This window comes from Rissa tridactyla, chromosome 3, assembly GCF_028500815.1.
Source record: "Rissa tridactyla isolate bRisTri1 chromosome 3, bRisTri1.patW.cur.20221130, whole genome shotgun sequence".
Classification (NCBI taxonomy): Eukaryota; Metazoa; Chordata; class Aves; order Charadriiformes; family Laridae; genus Rissa; species Rissa tridactyla.
In genome coordinates, this window is record NC_071468.1 from 49,051,001 (window position 1) to 49,069,002 (window position 18,002).

An 18,002-nucleotide genomic window follows, 5' to 3' on the forward strand; every position below is an offset into this window, starting at 1 on the left:
ATAGCTTTTACATAGAGTCCTGTGCTGCCAGTGACTCTTGTATGCACATAATCATTCTGGCTAGGGGTAGGTCACCTCTTCCTTAGTGAGTCCTTCCCAGATAGAAGAACATGCTCAGAGCTTGCTTGCTTGAGAAAGGGGGCAGATCTGTGCCCAACTTCCCCTTCCAGCTGCATGTTCTTGGTGGCTGAGCAAATACTGCATTTAGGTTTGAGACTGTCAGGGTGCAGTCTCACATGGGGACGCATAATAAAACCGAGATGTGGTTTTAGGTCTTATCAGACCTGTGAACTACCTCCTTCCCTCCCAAAGCGTGTATATGCACACACATGTGGGTATTGGTGTAGCACAGGTTTCAAAGCTCTCGATAAATCAGTAGTGAGTGGTCTGCTAGTGATGCCTTGTCAAGTAGAAGAAAATGAGTACTTAAATGACCTCCAGTTTCCCATTGTCCTTGTCTAGTGACATGGTACATCCTGGGCAGGGAGGGGAACACGGCCTGTTTGAGGAGTGTGGCATGCCTGCACTAAAAGGGTTTGAAGAATTATGGTGGCGATTAGTTTGATGGCGGTGATTAGTTTGTAGGAGAGCTCAGTAGTTGACTTCTGCCCCTTCCTCTTTGCTGCTGAGAAGGTAGCGCTGCACTGTCCCCCCTCGGGAAGGCTGCTCCTGCTAATCTGCATCGTCCAGCAGCGGTGTAATAAAATCCAGAGGTTCTGGCCCATTTTTGAGCTGGCTGCACCCTGGGCTGAGCTGAGGTTGTCTGTGTTGCTGTTGTTCTGCTCTCCCCATCTGCTCTTGCTTAGAGCTCCTGCCCCCACACCTCTGAGGGTGGGGGGGTTTGGGGGTTTTGTTTGTGGCTGTGGTTGTCTGTCTGTCTGTGCTCCTGGAGTGTTGCAGTGGGGCAGGGGGAAATGAGGCTATAGGTGGGAGGAGATTTAGCGGGGGAATTTTCCAATCATAGTACACATCCATGTCTGCTTTCCCAGTGCTTCCTCAGTGCATGCACAGTGTTATGGGAGGCAAGGGTACTGGAAGGTCTCGGTGTGGCATGGAAAGGGGCAAGAGCTTATGGGCCATTGGCGACAGCTTCAGAAGATGATGATGTTAATTGCTGTGTGACGAGAAGTCAGCAGGGGACAGCTTTTCTGTGTGGCGCCCAGAGCAACCTCATCTCTAACCCATGAGCTATTTCCGTTCAAACCATACAATCTTGGGTTTGTTTGTGTTCTTCTGTTCTTAGTTCTCCTGAATGAAAGTTTTCTTCTTTGTTTTTTCTCTTAACCTCTCTCTCAAAAAAAAAAGTCTGCAAGACAGTAGTATTTTTCACTTCTGTGATTACAAACACACTTTCTGTAAGAGCACCTATAAATAGCATGGTAGGTACCGCACAAAACTAGCGTTTCAGCAGTGCTCCAAATTCTTACACAAAAATGCCAATAGATAGGAAACCTTTAATTCATGTCTTACTGAGCTGAGCCACTTTGCACTGTGAGGGAGGAAGAATGACATGTTGATTATTGTTCTGTGATAATAGCAATAATACAACTGAAAACAAAGCTTGTTATGTGGGGGGGTTTTTTGGTGTGGTACCCAAAAATGTATTGGCCAATGTAAAGAAGGCAAATTGCTCCATCCAGGTGTGAGCCATCTGTAATGTTGAATTGGTTGTTTCTTTCAGGTCAAAGCCACTGGACAGGAGCTCTTTCAGCAAGTTTGTGATTTAGTGAAGATTAAAGAGCCTCACTTCTTTGGCCTCAGCATTGTTAAAAGTAAGCAAACTCAATGCACGGAGCAAATGACTTGGCAAATGTCCACAGACCTGCTTGTGTATTTACAGTGTGTGCATATATACACAGCGGCCGTGCCTGGGGGGAATTTGATTGTAATAAGGTCACAAAGTATGTAGATTATGTACAGGCTTCTCAGAGCTCTTTTGATCTCTGGTATGTGGGCAGACAAATTGGGAGAAGGGGGGGCTTTTGTTCTCCTCCTTTGTTCCACCTCTTTGTGGGGTTTTCTTTCCTGTAGCCAAGTTGCTAGCCAACATATTTGTCACTGAATTCAAAACTGTCACTAGCTGAACAGGAGGTGAATTTTAAAAGGACACAGGGGCTGAAAGTGTTAACTTATCTTCTGAAGTCACATGCAAAGAATGTGGGACCAAGGGGAGGAAACTCAAAAGGTTTGAGGGGACTGAATGCGTGTGTGGGACATTGGGTTTTGAAATATCGCGTGTGAAATACAAAACTTATTAGTCCATGGGTTGAAGTCCAGTCTGCTTGGTCATATGGCTTAGTATTGACCAGAGAACAGTGTAAGATGATGCCTTAAAGAAGCAAACTGATACGAGATATTACATTTCTAGGATGGTGCGTGCATTGGCACCCCCCCCAACTCTTAGTAATTAGAAATGGATCTGTTGTCCTCCTCCTTATCCTGCCTTGCTGCATTTCCAAAAGCGTGGGAAGGTCTTTTCTTCCCTCCAAGAATTTTTCTCAAGTGTGTTATTATTTACTACTGCAACTCTAGATACTGCTTCATTGAAATGAGAATAGTCTTTTATGAGTCCTTCTGAATAAGGTTTCTTTTGCCTCCTTATGAATATGTGGGATAAAATAGTTTAAGTTTACTTGTCTCATTTCCTTTCTGCTCTCATTCTCTAAGAACTTTTGGTTTCTTTGAGCGCAGCACTCAAACTAAAACTGGAGTAAGCTAAGTTTATCTGCGTAAGGTTTGTAGTCTCCAAGAGATTCCATCAACATAACTAAACCGGTAACGAGCAAATACATCTGTGTGTTTAAACCAGTGCAGGTATTTTTTTTTTTTTTATGTGAGGAAGACCTGAATGCTGTTAACCTTCTTCACAAATTGACTGGTCTCCTGTGAGTCTCCACCTCTGCCTCCTTTTTATAACACCAGTATTTGCCCATTCCACTTGCAGGATGTCTTGGGTGAAATTTGAGCTCCTGTCCTCCTCTGTAAGACAGTGCAATTTCATTCCCATTTTCTTTGAATTAGGTGCTCTTCTCCCATTCTCCTCATGTTTCTTTCACTTTTTTCCCCCTTCATATCTTTCTTCTTTCATGTTTTCTGTCCCCTGCGTTTTCCTTCCCTCTCACCTTTTGCATGAAGCACTTTCCTTCCCCCTGTCAAGCGCAGGGACTCTGGCCCCAAAATACCCTATTGTGGCAGATGCCTTTCAGCCTGTTGGAAATGCAGTATAACTGCCCCAACCCAAAGAGCATAATAAAGCTGTGCTGACTAGATCTTAAAGTATATTGCCCATAGCTTTAAACATAAACAATTTTCTTTTCGCTTCACAAAAGCACTCTTCCTTTTCAGAGAAGCTCATTCTTCGCAAAGCTCTTAGAAAAATGTCAAGGAAGAGTTACAGGAGCCCGGTAGCCTGAAGTAATCTCTCTCTTTTTTTTGGTTTTGTTTTCCTGACTATTCCTTACTCATGCTTGCTGCAGCTCAGTTTGTAAAGCTGCTTAATTGAAGGCTCCTCATGCTTACCCCGGCTCCTCCTGACAGCCGTCTCCCTCCGCCACCCAGCCAAGTGTCAGGATTCGGGGTGAGGAAGAGATTTATTTTTGTTTGTGCCTCCGTTTAAGAAACTGTTGGGGCCGGACAACAGAGAAGTGTCAGCAGGGAGTTTCTCAGCCTGAATGGCCACAGCCACCAGGAAGGCGGCAGCCAGCCTTCAAGAGAGGGAGCAAACCTGGTCCGTCTGTTATTGCTTCCTCCTGTCCCTACCTTTAGTCTGTGAAAGTCCAGTAAGCTGCTGACTGGAGTCTTGTGCGATGAGTTTTAGAGTTTTCTTAATTTTATTTTGTTTTTAAAATAGCTCCAGGTTTATTACTGTAGAGCTCTAGCAAAGGAAGTCTTCTGGTTTTCTGTTCCCCAACTTGATTTCCCACCTCCACCCCCCTGTTTTGGCCAACAGACTGGTGATCATCTCCCTTGCTGCTGGTGGTAAGTGAGGTCTTGCTTCTGTTGCAAATGTAGCACTCTCCATCTCTGCCATTTGGAAGTAGCCTTTAAGGCATTGCCTCCTTTTCAGAGATTTTTGGTTTCATGGCAAGCTGTCATCTCAGGAAAGGGAAGCAGTCCAGTCAGGTTGTGGGTAGGCCTGGGTAAGTTCTGCAATGCCCAGGGGTGACTTGCGGGCACTTAAGTCAACTGCCTTGGCCGGGCAGCAGGTCGGTGTACGTCCTGCGGAGGCTGCGAGGGGAAGGTGTGAGGCTGGTCTGTGAGGCAAGGATGGGTTAGATGCCTGAAAACCAGAGTAAGCTTCTGTGTTTCACACCAAAGTATTCCTCTTCTGCGTCATGCTTTCACCTTTCTGTGATGCAGCTCTAAGATATCATTTTTTAAGAAACAACGGCCTGTTTTAATAAGGGTATATTTCCCTGTTTGTTAATGTGTATTTATTTTTGCCAATGATGTTTCCGTATGCAGAACAAGGTATTCTAATCCACCTGCATCCATTACCTTGCTGCTAATTTGTCAACAAAACGCTGACTGTCAGCAGTGGCAGGAGAATGAAAATTAAGGGATTTCTGCAGAACTGTAACCAATCACACTGGGTGGATTATCTGGATTAGGAGCCCATTTGACCTGCAGACGTTGTACAGATAGACTAATGCTCAGTTGGTCTCGTAGTAAGTATGTGTGTGAGGGGGAGAGGTTGGGCTTCTTAATCATAAACAGAAGTTTAACCCCTAAGTGTGGCAGAAGTGAAAGCAGCACCACAGAGCACTGTGCAAACTGCAAGTCACGAATGCTGTGAGGTCTCAGCTCTAGGTCTTGGACTGTCTCTTCTAGCATTTGTTGCCTTCACTTCTGACTGTTACAGACGCTGAGGGCAAGCTTCAGGATTTAACTTAACAGTAACGGTGATAGAACAGAATTTTTCACCCCTTTTGAGCTTTTTTTATTCTCAAGGCGAAAACCCTTTCATCCAACTGTATTGGGGGAAAAAGGCTTGCATCTATAAGAAGAATCTGATCCCTTGAAAAGTTCAGGAGTGTATATTAATGGGAAGCCACACCAGCACAAAGCTTGGGACATGTTAGTCTTCTACTTTTGTCACAGATCATCAAGCAGGTTACACCATGTGTGCTACTGAAGTGTATTTTTTTCCTTATAGTTTGCTCAGTGAAAGACCCTGCAACCCTGCCAGGTTCGAGCTGCTCCATAGGCTTCAGCAGATGGGTCTTACATTGCAGCTCCTTCTGCAGGGTTAGCCTTATCTAGTGCCCTGCAGGAGATTTCCCTCTTGTTATCAGAAAGTGTATGCAGCAATACAACTCGAGTCTTCTAAAACAAAACTGATTGTCAGCAGACAAAGAACAGCCAGGCCACCTTTGTTGTTAAAACCCAGATCCCTGTGATCCTGAATCTTGGCCTTCTCCTTTCTAGGAGCAAACCTTGCTTGACCCAAGCAGATGGAAGCCTTTGACTGGGAAGGAGCAAGCCTGCAGCTTCTACACCCTGCTGCGGTCTCTCTGTGTCGTCTTATCAGTTTGCCAGGCTGGCTTTCTAAAGCTTCAGCCCCCCTGCCTCGAGGATAGTCCTTCAGTTATTGTAGCTGTGGCTGTTCAGCTTGCAAGACCCATGCCTCCCAGTGCACACCTAGCAAGGAGCTTAGTGGTTAACTCTGCCAAGACCATTCTGTCTCTGTTTATCTCTTCTGCATCTGTGTATCCTCCAGTACTGAAGTTCATGGATGGACTATGCTACCATGTTATCTTTATATTATGTGGGTATCCATTATAACAAAGGATCTCTTAAGAAGACAGATGGCAAGAGAAGTTCTCCAAAATACCTTCTGATGATTTCTACTCCCCAGTCCTTCCCCACTACCCTGGCTTCTGCCTCTCTTCCCTTAAATCTGCTTGGATAGTTGCATCTCCCTTATGAATTTCTTCTGTATTCTAACTTAACATACAGCTCTATTGTACTGACTTTGATATCTCAAATGAGTTAAATGCAATGTAAGAAAAACATGTGCAGAAATGTGCCACCTAGAGGGAATTGCAAGGGTTCAGGTGTTCAAAAAGTATGTAAAACTCCTTGGAAGTACTTGCATGGTCTCTTCCTAGGAAGGCAACTTTTTGCCTGTACCTGCTGTCAGTTATTTCTCCTTCAGCATCAGTACAACATCCAGCCAAGTGCTCTCCTAATTGACAATGGCAAGGGGTTTGTTTGGTCCTGAATGAGCACTGCTAGAAATGGTTCTGCAGCTCCTCTTGCACAGAAGAATCCCCTGTGACACTGCCAAAAGTCTGAAGATCTTTGCCTGGGCATGCCTTGTTGCTAACTGTAAGGTGCCAACATAAAATTCCTGCAGTACCTATCTGATGTCAGGAATGACTGAGCCTTTATCTCAGTCTTCAGACCTCAACAGTTCCTAACGGCCACATGACCTTGGACTTCCTGATATTGCCTACTTTCATTCTTCCATCCATATAACTTCTGTCCATTCCAAGTAAAGTAACCTCAGCCAGGACCTCCCTTGCTTTACTCCCAGCCTCTCTTGTGGTTTTCTCTTCTTCACTTGGGCTATGTGTACTTATCAGCTAAAGCTAAAAACACAAGGTTATCCTGAACCAAGTTAGACCCCCTGTTAAACTAATCAACCAAGTACTGAACAGTGGACGAGGCTTCTTTCTGTTGGCTTGAAAGGTAACACCAGAAGCATCAAGAAGTTATGAAGAGGTGGTGGGAGCAGATGCCATGTGGATAATGATATTCCCGGGCCGCCAGCACTTGGAAGCCTGCGGAGTTCCACATGCAAAAGGAGTGTGTAGCTGGCTCTTCTTCAGTAAACAATGAAAACCCCCCGTGCTGGTATTCAGAGAAGCTAAACAGGTTATGTGAGGTCTACAGTATGTGTTGTGAGGTATTTTTGAGCACTGGTGGTTTTTGGTTTGGTTTTTTTTTTTTCCTCCAAGCTTTAGCTCTCCCCTAATCCCAGCATCCCTGTGTTTGGCTCCTGGTCTTTTTCCTGTTCTCACTCAAGGGAAATAGTGGTGTTGCCATGAGGCTTCTTGAAGCATCTGGGAGAATTTAAGCGCTATAGCCAAGGATAATTTTTTCCCATCTCTTTAAGGCAGAAAATGCTTGCTATGTCCAAGTTTGGTTTTGCACTAATTCTTATTTTATTTGAATCCTAATCTTCTGGACTGTCTAAATAGTTATAATATTAAAATATACTTGATTCAACCAAAGGAGTTAATGGGATGTTCCTGGCTGCCAACCGGGCCTCTTGGTAGGACAGGACTTATTTCTGTGGAATTTCTCAGTGCTCCTAGCCCAAAATGGGCACAGGAGGAGAATAGGTTTTTGGAATTCACCATGACTTACCTTTTCTGCAGGGAACTTACCTTTCATAAAAAAACAAAATGGGGAGGCACTGGTTAATGCAAAATAATGGTTTTTAGTGTAACAATGACTCAGAACTGATTTGGCCCTGTATTACAGCCACAATTTTCTATTCCTGTTTTCCCTGCAGTGTAAATAATGCCTATTGTAAATCTGTATCACTCACTGGAACTGTGTCACTTTTATTCTGACTGGAGGCCTAGCCCATTATTTTTTTTGCAACAATGTGCGTCCTATATTTGCTTAAATATGTAAATGTGCTAAGGTAATTTGGCAGAATAGGAGCGCTGGAATGTTTGCATTTCTGGTGACTGCTTAATTTGAAGTGAGATTTTTACAGCATAAACTTTCCATTTCGTTTGAGGGCTCTTAAAAGCTGAAACTGGGAGAAATGTGTGAATTGTGTACTGCAAACTAGCTGGCTGTCCAGATGTGTTTCTTGGGATTGTAGTGCAGTGCACTGGTGTGTTGTGCCAGGTCGGGTATCTGTACACACTTACACAGGGAACCTTTTAAGAGAAGCGAACATGATATATTTTTACGCTCAGTGGCAGCACTGAGATGAGATTTCATGAACACAGTGTCAGTAGCTGCAGGTGGATGGGTAGGTGTTTGTGTGCGTGCTTCTAAGCCAGCTTCTTAGTACCTTTCAGTTGTTGTCCTTCAGCTGAGCCCAGTGAAGCAATGACAGTTTGTACCTGCTGAGTATCCAGACCTGTTTGGATCCACAAATCGGACATGTTCCACCCTGGAAAGGCGACCATCTGTGCATTTCTATACTGTCCTTTACAGCAGTGCTCTGAGGTGCTGCAATTTGGTGCCTTCATCTCTGCTAGAGATGCTTGTTTTCAAAGCAGAGACAGTTTTAGCATCTGGCAAAAGATCTCTTTAAGTTTTACCACTAATCCAGTGTAAGGAAAAAAAAAAATAATCCCACAACCCACGTAGGGCTGGGGAGGGAAATACCTCTTTTGTTTTTGTAGATGGAGCCTTACACTGCAGGTTGACATTCCAGTGATATTAACTTCATTAAGGCAGGAATGCAGTGCTGCATTCTTGCACAGGGGGGAGGAGAGGGAGGATGCTGGGCTGGGCTGGGGAGGAGTGGGACCCCCAGGGAGAGCTGATACATCGGGGTGTCCTCCTCCTTCAGCCTGGCTTATTCTTGTGGTTTATGTGCACCTCTCAGTAGGCATGATAATGACCTGGAGTCCTCAGGGTTGGCATCTGCGCCCTCCCAGAGTCATCCCTCTAACTTAACTAACGTGACAGAGATAAATAGAGGCTGCAGGTAACAAACTGCTCTGTCATCCATTTTCCCTTTCTGTCCCAGTATCTGTGTGTAATGGGATGGCTCAGGGTATATCTCTGCGATTGCTGTTGACATCTTTCCCGTGTCTGAGGAATAATTCTTGGATTTCCCTAAATGCCTCTGGGCACAGGATTATTCCTGAACAAGAAGGGAAAACTGACCTCACAGCTTCTTACAGCCCTGTAGGTTTCCTACCCTCTTTACCAGATGGCAGCTAAACACCATGGTAGTGTCAGAACTGGTACAGGCTTTACCCAACACTGCTGTGCCATCAGCAGCAGCCCCAGTCCTGCCACAGGAGCCTGTAGTGGAGCGAGCACGCTGCCCTGGGACTGCCAAAGCCCGGGGAGGACTGTGTGCCATGCTCGTGTTATCTCACGCCTGTTGCTTGCTGTGCAGTTTCCTCCTAAATGAGCTTTTATTTACTTCTTTTTAAGAAAAGCTTTACAGAGAGACGCTTATCAGCTTGGCAGCTGACAAGGGGCAGAGACAAGGCCAAGAGATGGACCCATCTCTCTCCCTGACTAGGACTTCTATCAACCTTTTCAAGGCAGCGTTATCTGATCTTAATGGACTTAAGAGAAACAAGGGTTGGGGCCCGCATAGCCTCCCAGCCACCCTATCTTACAGGCGTAAGTGAAGAGGCAGGTACAAGATGCAGTCGCTGTGACGTTAAAACCTCTTCCTCTCCTTGTCAAAATAGCAAAACAACTTCTCTATCATCTTGTGTGCTACAGCACTTAAATTCCCACCGCTAAAATTTTCAGGATTTCTGTCCAGCAGTTCCAACGGTGCTGTTAAATACTGTTGCATATGTATGTGACATGTCAAGCAACATGTTAAACAGAAGTGTAATTATATTAAAATTACAACTGCAATCATTACAATGCAGGAAAGACCACAGAGATGAAAACAGGACTTTTTAGGGAATGTCCTCTTTATTTGTGTCCAGTGTTACAGGTATTTTACACAAGGCTTCCTCTTGGTGTGGTGTGTGGACCAATTCTGGCTAGCACCAGCTGTGGTTTCTCTCACTTGAGGTGGGAGCTGAAGGAGGTGGCGATAGGGGGTTGTTTTGCTTGTTTTGTAAAAGCTTGCAAAGGAGGTATTTGCTGTATCTGCCTCTGTAAGGAACTGGAATGCTCTGGGAGGATGGCTTCGAGGTGGCTCAGAGCTCTCTTGAATACCTGCTCTAACGCTGGCCTCTGCTAGTCCTTCATCTGCTGTACAGACACGAGTGCAGGCTCTCATTTGGTTGTAAATCTCCATTAGAAAAATTTCACTTCTGTTCTCCCCTTCCTTTTTTTTTGTCTTTGACATCAGAAAGCAAAAGCCAAAGCTTGGAAGTCTGGGCAGGTCTTCAGGGGCAAATTGTGAAGGATTTTTTTTCCTCTTTTTCCTTTTTCTTTTTTTTTTTTTTTCTCCTCCCCTGCTCCTTTCATGTCTAAGGAACAAGCTCTTCAACTTGGCACTTCTGTCACCTGTCAAACACTTTCCTGGTAAGACCAAAGAGTAGAGGGACTGGTCGGGTGAATGCGCTCAGCTGGCATTGCTGCTGAAGCCTGAAACACCCATCAGGTCTTTTTTTTAAGAGATTTTAGAAGACTCGGGGGGGGGGTGGGGGGGGGGGGAATCTTTCACTGGCTGAGCTGTTTGGATTTGATAATTGGTAAGCAGCGTTACAAAACATTGGCTTTGAAAGCAGCACAAAGCTCTTTCAAGATGATGTGCTGTTCAGGCTCTCTTGTTCACCCTCACCTGGGTGGAGTGCAAGTCCTGGTCCTTTGAGGCAGGCCAGGTTTCCCTTCCCTTCATTCATCTTTTTGCTCTATGAAAGAAGTTGGGTGTGAGCAGGAGACGCCAGACCTTCTTTTGGGTTTGGTCCTCCACCTTCTCACCATTTCAGAGGATCCCATTCATCTGTAGAGGATGAAACTTGTCAAATATCTAACTCTTTCCACTTGCTTATGCCACGTTGAACCATGGTTGCTACATGATGGCAGAGCGGGAGTTTGGGTAGGGCTTGCTTGTTTAATAATAAAAAACTAAATCTCCTAAACTGACAGTACAATTAGTTTGGTAAGATGATGTTTCCCTTCTGTGAGTGGCGTCTTGCTTATAAAGCAAAAATTCTGCATTTCTGGCTAAGGTGTTTGGGAAACTTTAGCTCAGCATCTCTTGTATCAAGATGTAGCTGACTTTCCTTCCATAGTGTCTGGAGTAGCACAGGTACTGAAGAGACTCAGTGCCCTCTCTTTTCCCTGCCCCATCTATTCCCTGGTCAGCTTTGTTTTAAAGTGTGTTGCTGGGAAACAAGTTGTACAGTCATCTAAGTATTTAATAAATAAGAATTTATAATTCTTTAACATTAAAAGCTTTTTCCTCTTGTCTTTCAGATAATGAATATGTTTTTATAGACCTGGAGCAGAAGCTTAGCAAATACTTTTCAAAGGAATGGAAGAAAGACACCACCAAAGTAAGACAGATGTTTAATTTCAGAGGCTGCTGCTTTGGTATTGGACTACACAGTGAAAGAAAGCTCTTAAACTAAGATCCATAAAGCGTTTCTTGAAGATGGCCTGCGGAATGCTGTTCAGTAGCAAGATGCAGTGACTTGTGCACAGCTGTACAATTAATTAAAAGAACTAAAATGTTCCCTTACACAACTTTACCTGAGCAATAGTAGCCACATGGTTGCTGCTTAGCTGCTGCAGGAGTGGAGAAGGTCAGTTGGTCAGTCTTCCTTTTGAACTTAGTCAAGCCCGTGAAGAGTCTGGAGACCTCATTGTTATCCTTAAGCAGAACAGCCTAAAATCACCTTTTGTGACTTGAACCTGATGTGAAGGAGAGGGCTGGAGCTGTGACTCTCCCACAGTACGTGCAAAAGGGCAGTGGAGCAAAAGGAAGGATATTTTGTTTGAGAAGAGCCTTAGTTCTTTAAGGCTAGCCAGCCCTGTCAAGGGAGGGAAAAGCTGTGTGAAATAAAGACAAGCCTATGTAATTGTTTAGTGCTGGTCATTCAGGCACGATAATGCCTGTTTGTGTGTGTCATTTTAGAGGAGCCACGGTCTAGAACAAAGTGGAGTATGCAATTACATTCAGATATCTTAATTAACTCATTATGACTTTTTCCACCTTCCTTAAGGGTTTTGTTTTGCGGAGTAGGCACGCTTGCCATTGCTGCTGCTTAGAGAAGTTTGCAGATGACTCGTGAGGTTTGGGGATCTCTCTTATCACATACTGCGTCTCCCACACAAGTGAGGGTTACTTCAAAGAGAGCTGCCAGTCATGCGGAGGGCTGTGTGTCCAAAAGTGAGGGTTTCCCGAGGCAGATGTTTCTGGTCACCTCGGGATGGGGTACAATTTGTGGTCGCTTTGAGGCTGGATTCTTGCAACACTTTTTAAGTCAGGTTAAGTGTCAAACCTCTGGTGTGAGGTGAATCACCTTTTGGCTGAATGAGTTCCCATTGGCAGTACTAAAGTCAGAGAGGAGTTGGGCAATTGGACTGGGTTAGCAGACAAGGATTTCATTCCGATGAAGAGGTTTCAGGTGGAAAGCCCAGTCCAGCTGATAAAATAGGGTGACTATGAACAAGTTCCAGAAATAAGATGTAAATATTTGCATGATGATCAAGAAGTTGCTGTCTGTATCAGATGTGCAGGGCATGCCACGTACCTTGTCCCAGGGAGATGGGTCTGACCAGCAAAGCATTGGAACTGCCTGTGTGAGCAAGGTTACCTGTATGAACATTAAAGAGAGTGGCAAAGTAGGAAAGACTAGAGAATAAGCTAGTAAGATAAGATGTTCCTTTCCCAACCCCCCTTCTTTTTTTTTTTTTTTTCTTTTTTTCTCCTGTTTAAACAAGCCTGTAAGTCTGAAAGGTAGGCTGTAGTTAAAACAACAACAGAACTCTTGCTGGCTTTCTTCTAACAGACATCTTCAGTGTGAAGCAGACATCAATGTCTCCTTTTGGTCTGTGGCTGCAGGAAAGTGTGAATAACTAAACATTAGCCCTGCCAAACAAAAGGCGAGGAGTTAATATCAGGCTGGTGCGCTTCAGCCTCGGGCAGTAAATGCTGAAGGCAGCAGCACGTGTGTCTCTGACGAGTGATGTGGTGCGGCGCAGAGATGTCTGGTTACTCCTAGGAGTGCTGGCGTGGCACGCTGCCCTGCTGCCTTGCCTGGCGCTTGGAGGGAGGCTGTGTTAAACTTGCTGCGTTCAGCGCTGATGCCTCTGTGGTGCTGCCAGGTGCTGAGCGAGGTAACTCTGGGCCAGGCTGAGCATCCCCAGGCTATGCTGGGACTCTTTTATACCTGCTCATCCCCCCCCTCATCCAAAATATTCTACCCTCCCTAGGATGTTTGGCCGTTCAGGTTGTCTAAATGTTTTATGGTGCCTCATTGTTGTGAACCTCCAAGGCAGTCAGGTCGTCCCCCCTGAAAATTGCCAGAAGCTAAGAGTAGAAAATGAAGAGCAGTATGGGGAGTGAGCCTGGGAGAAGAGAATGTTACCACATGGGTTAGCAGGAATTTTGGATGCTGAATGTTATTTAACTTGTCTTCTGTTTCTGCTCTAGGGAACAGAGAAATTCAGCCCTCCTTTTGTTGCGTTCTTTAGAGTACAATACTACGTAGAAAATGGAAGAGTAATAAGGTAGGTTCCCTTCTGTGGTAGTTACTGTGCTTTGAATTATTCACTGTGTTCTTAAAAGGCAAGAAAAATAATGTTTCTTTGCTGAGCTCATCTCTGTGAGCTCACAGAAATAAGCTTAAAAAATCCACTTGATTTTTTTTTTTAAAGACCTTCATGGACTTCCTCATCCAGCCATGAGTGTTCTCCCCCTGAATCACACTCCTTATCCCTAGGAAAATTGTGACTGCTTTTCCATCTGTGTTTAGAGAGCAGGTTGAATGACGACAGTAACAAAATATGTTCAATACACTTTTGCTTGCATCTTTTGTTGTATTGAAAGCATCAGATGAATATACGAAAAATAGCTACTTATACTCCAGAGCATGTGCTAATGATTTTGGATCTGGTTTTTGTATCTGAGTAGTGCTTTGTGCAGTCTGCTCCTGGAAATAGAATTTTGTAAACGGCCAAAAGGAATTACTTCCTAAGTTAGACAGTTGTAACATTTGTAGTCCATTCACATGGAATATGGGCTACACTCAAAACACCACCACCCTCATCCATGGTACAGAACAAAGGATGAGGTAGTTAAAAATGAACAACTGACAGAGTTAATTTGCATCAGCACTTCTGGCGTGGCTGTGACCCTGGGGCAAGCCAAGGCTGGGATCATTTGGGTGGATTAAAATCTTTGCTAAAATTTTGGCATTTGTTCTCATCTTGAACAAAGCTTGGTGGTTTTTTGTTTTTCTCACTCCACAGTCTTTTCATTTTGGATACAGGGGAGTCTTTCTTCTGGCGTCTGTTTGGCTGTTACGTGTCTTTTATTTAGTTTTGCTTTTAGGTACAAACGGAGATTGCATATCATTGTACCATGCTGATGTATATATCCTTTAGCATTACAAGCAACTTTCCCTTGCACTAGTAATTTAATCGGAGAGGTTTGTGGAGCCATGCAGAGGTAGTTACATGGCCCCTTCAAACTATATGCACACATTTTTACGAGTGGGCTGTGGTGTCCAGCACCTCATCTATACGTACCCATCAGCAGCCTGCTCCCTGTGAGCTCTTACAGTGCGGGGTGTGTGGGTTATCAATGCTACGTGATAGTTATGCCTTATCAGACTTTCCCTGTTTAACAGCTTGAGGAAGAAGACAAAAACAAGCCCAAGGCTCCTCTGTCTTTTGATCTACCTTGCAAGGAATTAACTGTTGAAAAGTACCTTGAGCCTAAGGCAAGGTGAAATGAAAAAGCAGTGCCAGGTTTAGAGGGGAAGGGAGGACAGGTGTGCAAGAAACAGGACTGGGAGTCAAGGGAGTTGACTCTCCTGACTGCTACAGGCTTTCCAGAGAAACAGAAGTGCTTGATGTAGTCAGTCTCCAAAACAGGTGTGATGTGATTTTTTTTTTTTTCTTTCATCTACCTTCTGCCCTAACTTCTTAGATCTCATGCTTCTCAAGATAGAAGCTGCCATTTCCCATGTTTGTACAACACTTAGTGGGAGAAGATCTTGATCTTGGCTTGCTGTTCCCTACACACACGTAACTGTATCAAGGTGGCACTGGCACACACCAGGGATGTCAAAGTTTAATCCCTCCTCTCAGAAGGAAGATGTGTTTGAGGGACCTTATCTGAGCCTGAACTTTCTTTTCTTCAAGTAAATTTGCCTTTGTGTCTTGCAGCGATAAGGTGGCCCGGCAGCTCTACTACTGCCATCTCAAAGAGCAAGTACTTATGTCTCGGTGCAACCACAAAGAAGAAATCTACTTCTTGCTGGCTGCCTACAGCTTACAGGCAGACTTGGGCAACTACAGGGAGAAGGTCCATGCTGGCAAATATTTTGAACCTCAGGCTTATTTCCCGCAATGGGTAAGTTTTGGGGGATCTTTCTGTCAACAGATTGTCTGTGCAGCAGGAGCTATGTCAAGCTGGTACCCAGCTGTAGTCACGCAACTTCCCCAACTCCCACTGCAATGATCAGGCAGAGTGGTAGAGCATCATCCTGAATTTCCCTCAGGAGGTATCTGCTCTCTTTCCACTGGATGTAGGTGCCTGTTCCTCCTGGGCTCACTCATCGGTGAGGTGGGTGGTGTGTACCCGTCCTTGGTGAGGGAATGTGTTGGTGTCAGATTAATAACTCCAACAGTGCGTCTGTCTTCATTTAATTCTTCTGTGGCTTAAAGGGTTTTGTGTTTGCAGTCGTACATCTGCATGATCTGCACAACCTAAGCTCTACAGAAAACCTCAGGGCTGTGAAGCCGAGTCTGATGCCCTTTTGTTCCTCTCTCTGTAATGCTTACCTCTGGGATGGATAGACCCAAAGCCTAAGGGGTAGTACTGCTGTGCAGTGCCTCTGGTGCTTGCTTTGGCATTAATCTCTGGCTCAACTGTGGTAAGAGAAAAGCGACAGGCCTGGAAATAGGTTTGCATGTTTGTTTACAAGCATGTGCACTTGGGTTTGTGCCCTTCAAGACTTACAAACAGCTTAGAAAGCCAAGAGGTAAAATGTCAAGAAAACTGTTGATAAACACTTTAGCATCCATAAAAATAGAAAGGGAAGCTAGCTTTGTTACAGACATGGCACTGTAATGTCTTCTGGAGTGGGATATCCCCTGTGACCTGGACAGACCCTCCTCTGCAACCTAAGATAGTTCTGGAGCCCCCTTCTCCTCTGTGACAGCGGATTTTAGCCCAGACCACGCCTTGGGGTAGCTGTCAAAAAGCCCAGATGCCTCTGGTAGTTGTCTGCTTGTCCCCAGGCGAGTCACGTCTTCCCTGAAGGAGGGAGCACTGAAGCACTGTCACCTGCTTTGGGAAGAAGGTTCAGAGCACTGACAGGGCTCGCATCAGGGAGGCAAGGCTGGTAGAGCCTCCTTTACACACAAGTCCCAGCCTGCCCACCTTGCTGTGCAGAAGTGCACCTTTCTCCTGGACAACAGGCCTTTATCCCATGCTGTTCCTTGCTATAGGGTGCCTGGCAGGAGGTAGCTAATAAAGGGCTGGCAAAGGTGAGTCTCATGCACGCCATTTCTGGGGCAGTTAAAATTCTTATCACAGACTATTGCTCATCTCGCAAACATTGCAAAGGCCAAGGCAAAGCATGGCTCACCTGTGCTAAGCCACAACCCCAAGCAAGTATGTGGGTGATTTATTACATCATTACAAAGAGCAAAATCTGGCAGGCATGGGGACGCTTCTCTCCCTGCCCCCGGGCTCCCGTGGGGGGATACTGAGCGATCTCCTCCTCCAACACGATCTCTTCCTCCAACATATGCTTGAGATCATTTGGCCAAGGGCTGCCCCAAGCCTCGTGCTAGCGAGGAGAGGCGGTGCTGCCCCGGGGCGATCAGCCTAGCTTTGAACTGTGAAGCTGGCGTGTCTCTTTCTGCTGACATTGCGCAGCTGATGGCATCGATGTTGTCCTCCACCGAGCCCAGCCTTCCCCATGGGAGGGCAGCTAATCTGGCAAGGCATGTCAAGGAGGGCAGAGGTGTTACCAACAGAGTAAATGAGGGGCTTACTAAAAAAATGGAAGTGGGAACTGGGTGGTGATGGGGTCTGGTTGTCTTGAGCCAGGGCAGGTTGTTCCTGGCAAGACGTTCTCGGATACCTGGTAGGATCTAGTTTTAAATGCCCCCAGCGGTGGGGGATTTTGTGAAGTAAATTCAGCCAACATCCCTCTTATCTGTCACTGCCACTCACAGCCTGGAAGGGGCCAGTCTGGCACAGGAGCTGGCCAGGCTGCCCTGTAGCCTTGTACAGAGAGGGCATATGGGCAAGCATGGGAACTGGGCACTCACAGGGCAAGAGCAAAAGGCCCAGTGTGGGTTTTTCTCCTGCTTAGCAAAGCCACGTGCTTGCCAACCACTCCTGACAGATAAAAAATACCTTGAGATAGTGTTATCAACCCCTTTGAGGATGGAAATGCTAAATAAGCCTAATGTGTAGTTTCTGGTCTTAAAAGGACCACCTAGCACTTCTGCAGTGTTTGGAGATGTTGCTGTTGATTGTGTTGGCATGCACAGCACTACTTGTTATCTGCCCATAAGCATTTATGGATGCCAAGAGTTATGAAAAGTAATTCCATACTTAAAAATGAAAAGATCTGACAGTCTGTAGTCTTGGTCTGTTATGATTTTGACATCTAGGATCTCTTTGGAGACATTGGTATCATCTGGGCTGCTTTGAGTGCTTATCCTCTGGGGAGGCAGAGGTGAACATAGACTAACATCTTGAGGGACCGTATAGAACTCCTCCACCTCCAGTCTCTGCTTTGCTGTTGATCATAGCTGCCTCCCATGGGGATCCCATGAAGAGTTGCTGACCTGTTTGTTTTCCTTGTGGTTTAGATAATTGCAAAGAGGGGGAGCGACTACATCTTGAAACATGCCCCAGAGATGCACCGAGAACAGCAAGGGCTGAGCGCTAAGGAAGCGGTGCTGAAGTTCATTAAAGAGTCCTGCCTGCTGGAAGATGTGCCCGTCCACTTCTACAGGCTGCAGAAGGTTAAACAAAGAGCTTCTTACTTTTAACTTCTCTCCCATCATTAATTGGGTGCACCGTTGCATTTTTTACTTTGTTTATTTGAGGGATGGTTGCCTCTGATTCAGAGAGGCCAAACAAATCTAAAACGTTCAGCCAATGAGGCCTGTCCCCACAAACA

The 18,002-nt window shown here is 45.3% G+C and overlaps 1 protein-coding gene across 3 annotated transcripts in view; it reads left to right on the forward strand.

Annotated features, from left to right (window-relative positions):
• The window catches only part of FRMD1 (FERM domain containing 1), a 44,074-nt gene that overhangs the window by 14,609 nt on the left and 11,463 nt on the right, over positions 1–18,002 (forward strand). For all 3 annotated transcript variants that reach the window (XM_054196949.1, XM_054196951.1, XM_054196950.1), the window contains exons 3-7: positions 1,682–1,772; positions 11,101–11,180; positions 13,283–13,359; positions 15,022–15,208; positions 17,689–17,844. In XM_054196949.1, the coding sequence (XP_054052924.1) occupies positions 1,682–1,772; positions 11,101–11,180; positions 13,283–13,359; positions 15,022–15,208; positions 17,689–17,844 (591 nt within the window). The remainder of the gene's footprint in view (positions 1–1,681; positions 1,773–11,100; positions 11,181–13,282; positions 13,360–15,021; positions 15,209–17,688; positions 17,845–18,002) is intronic.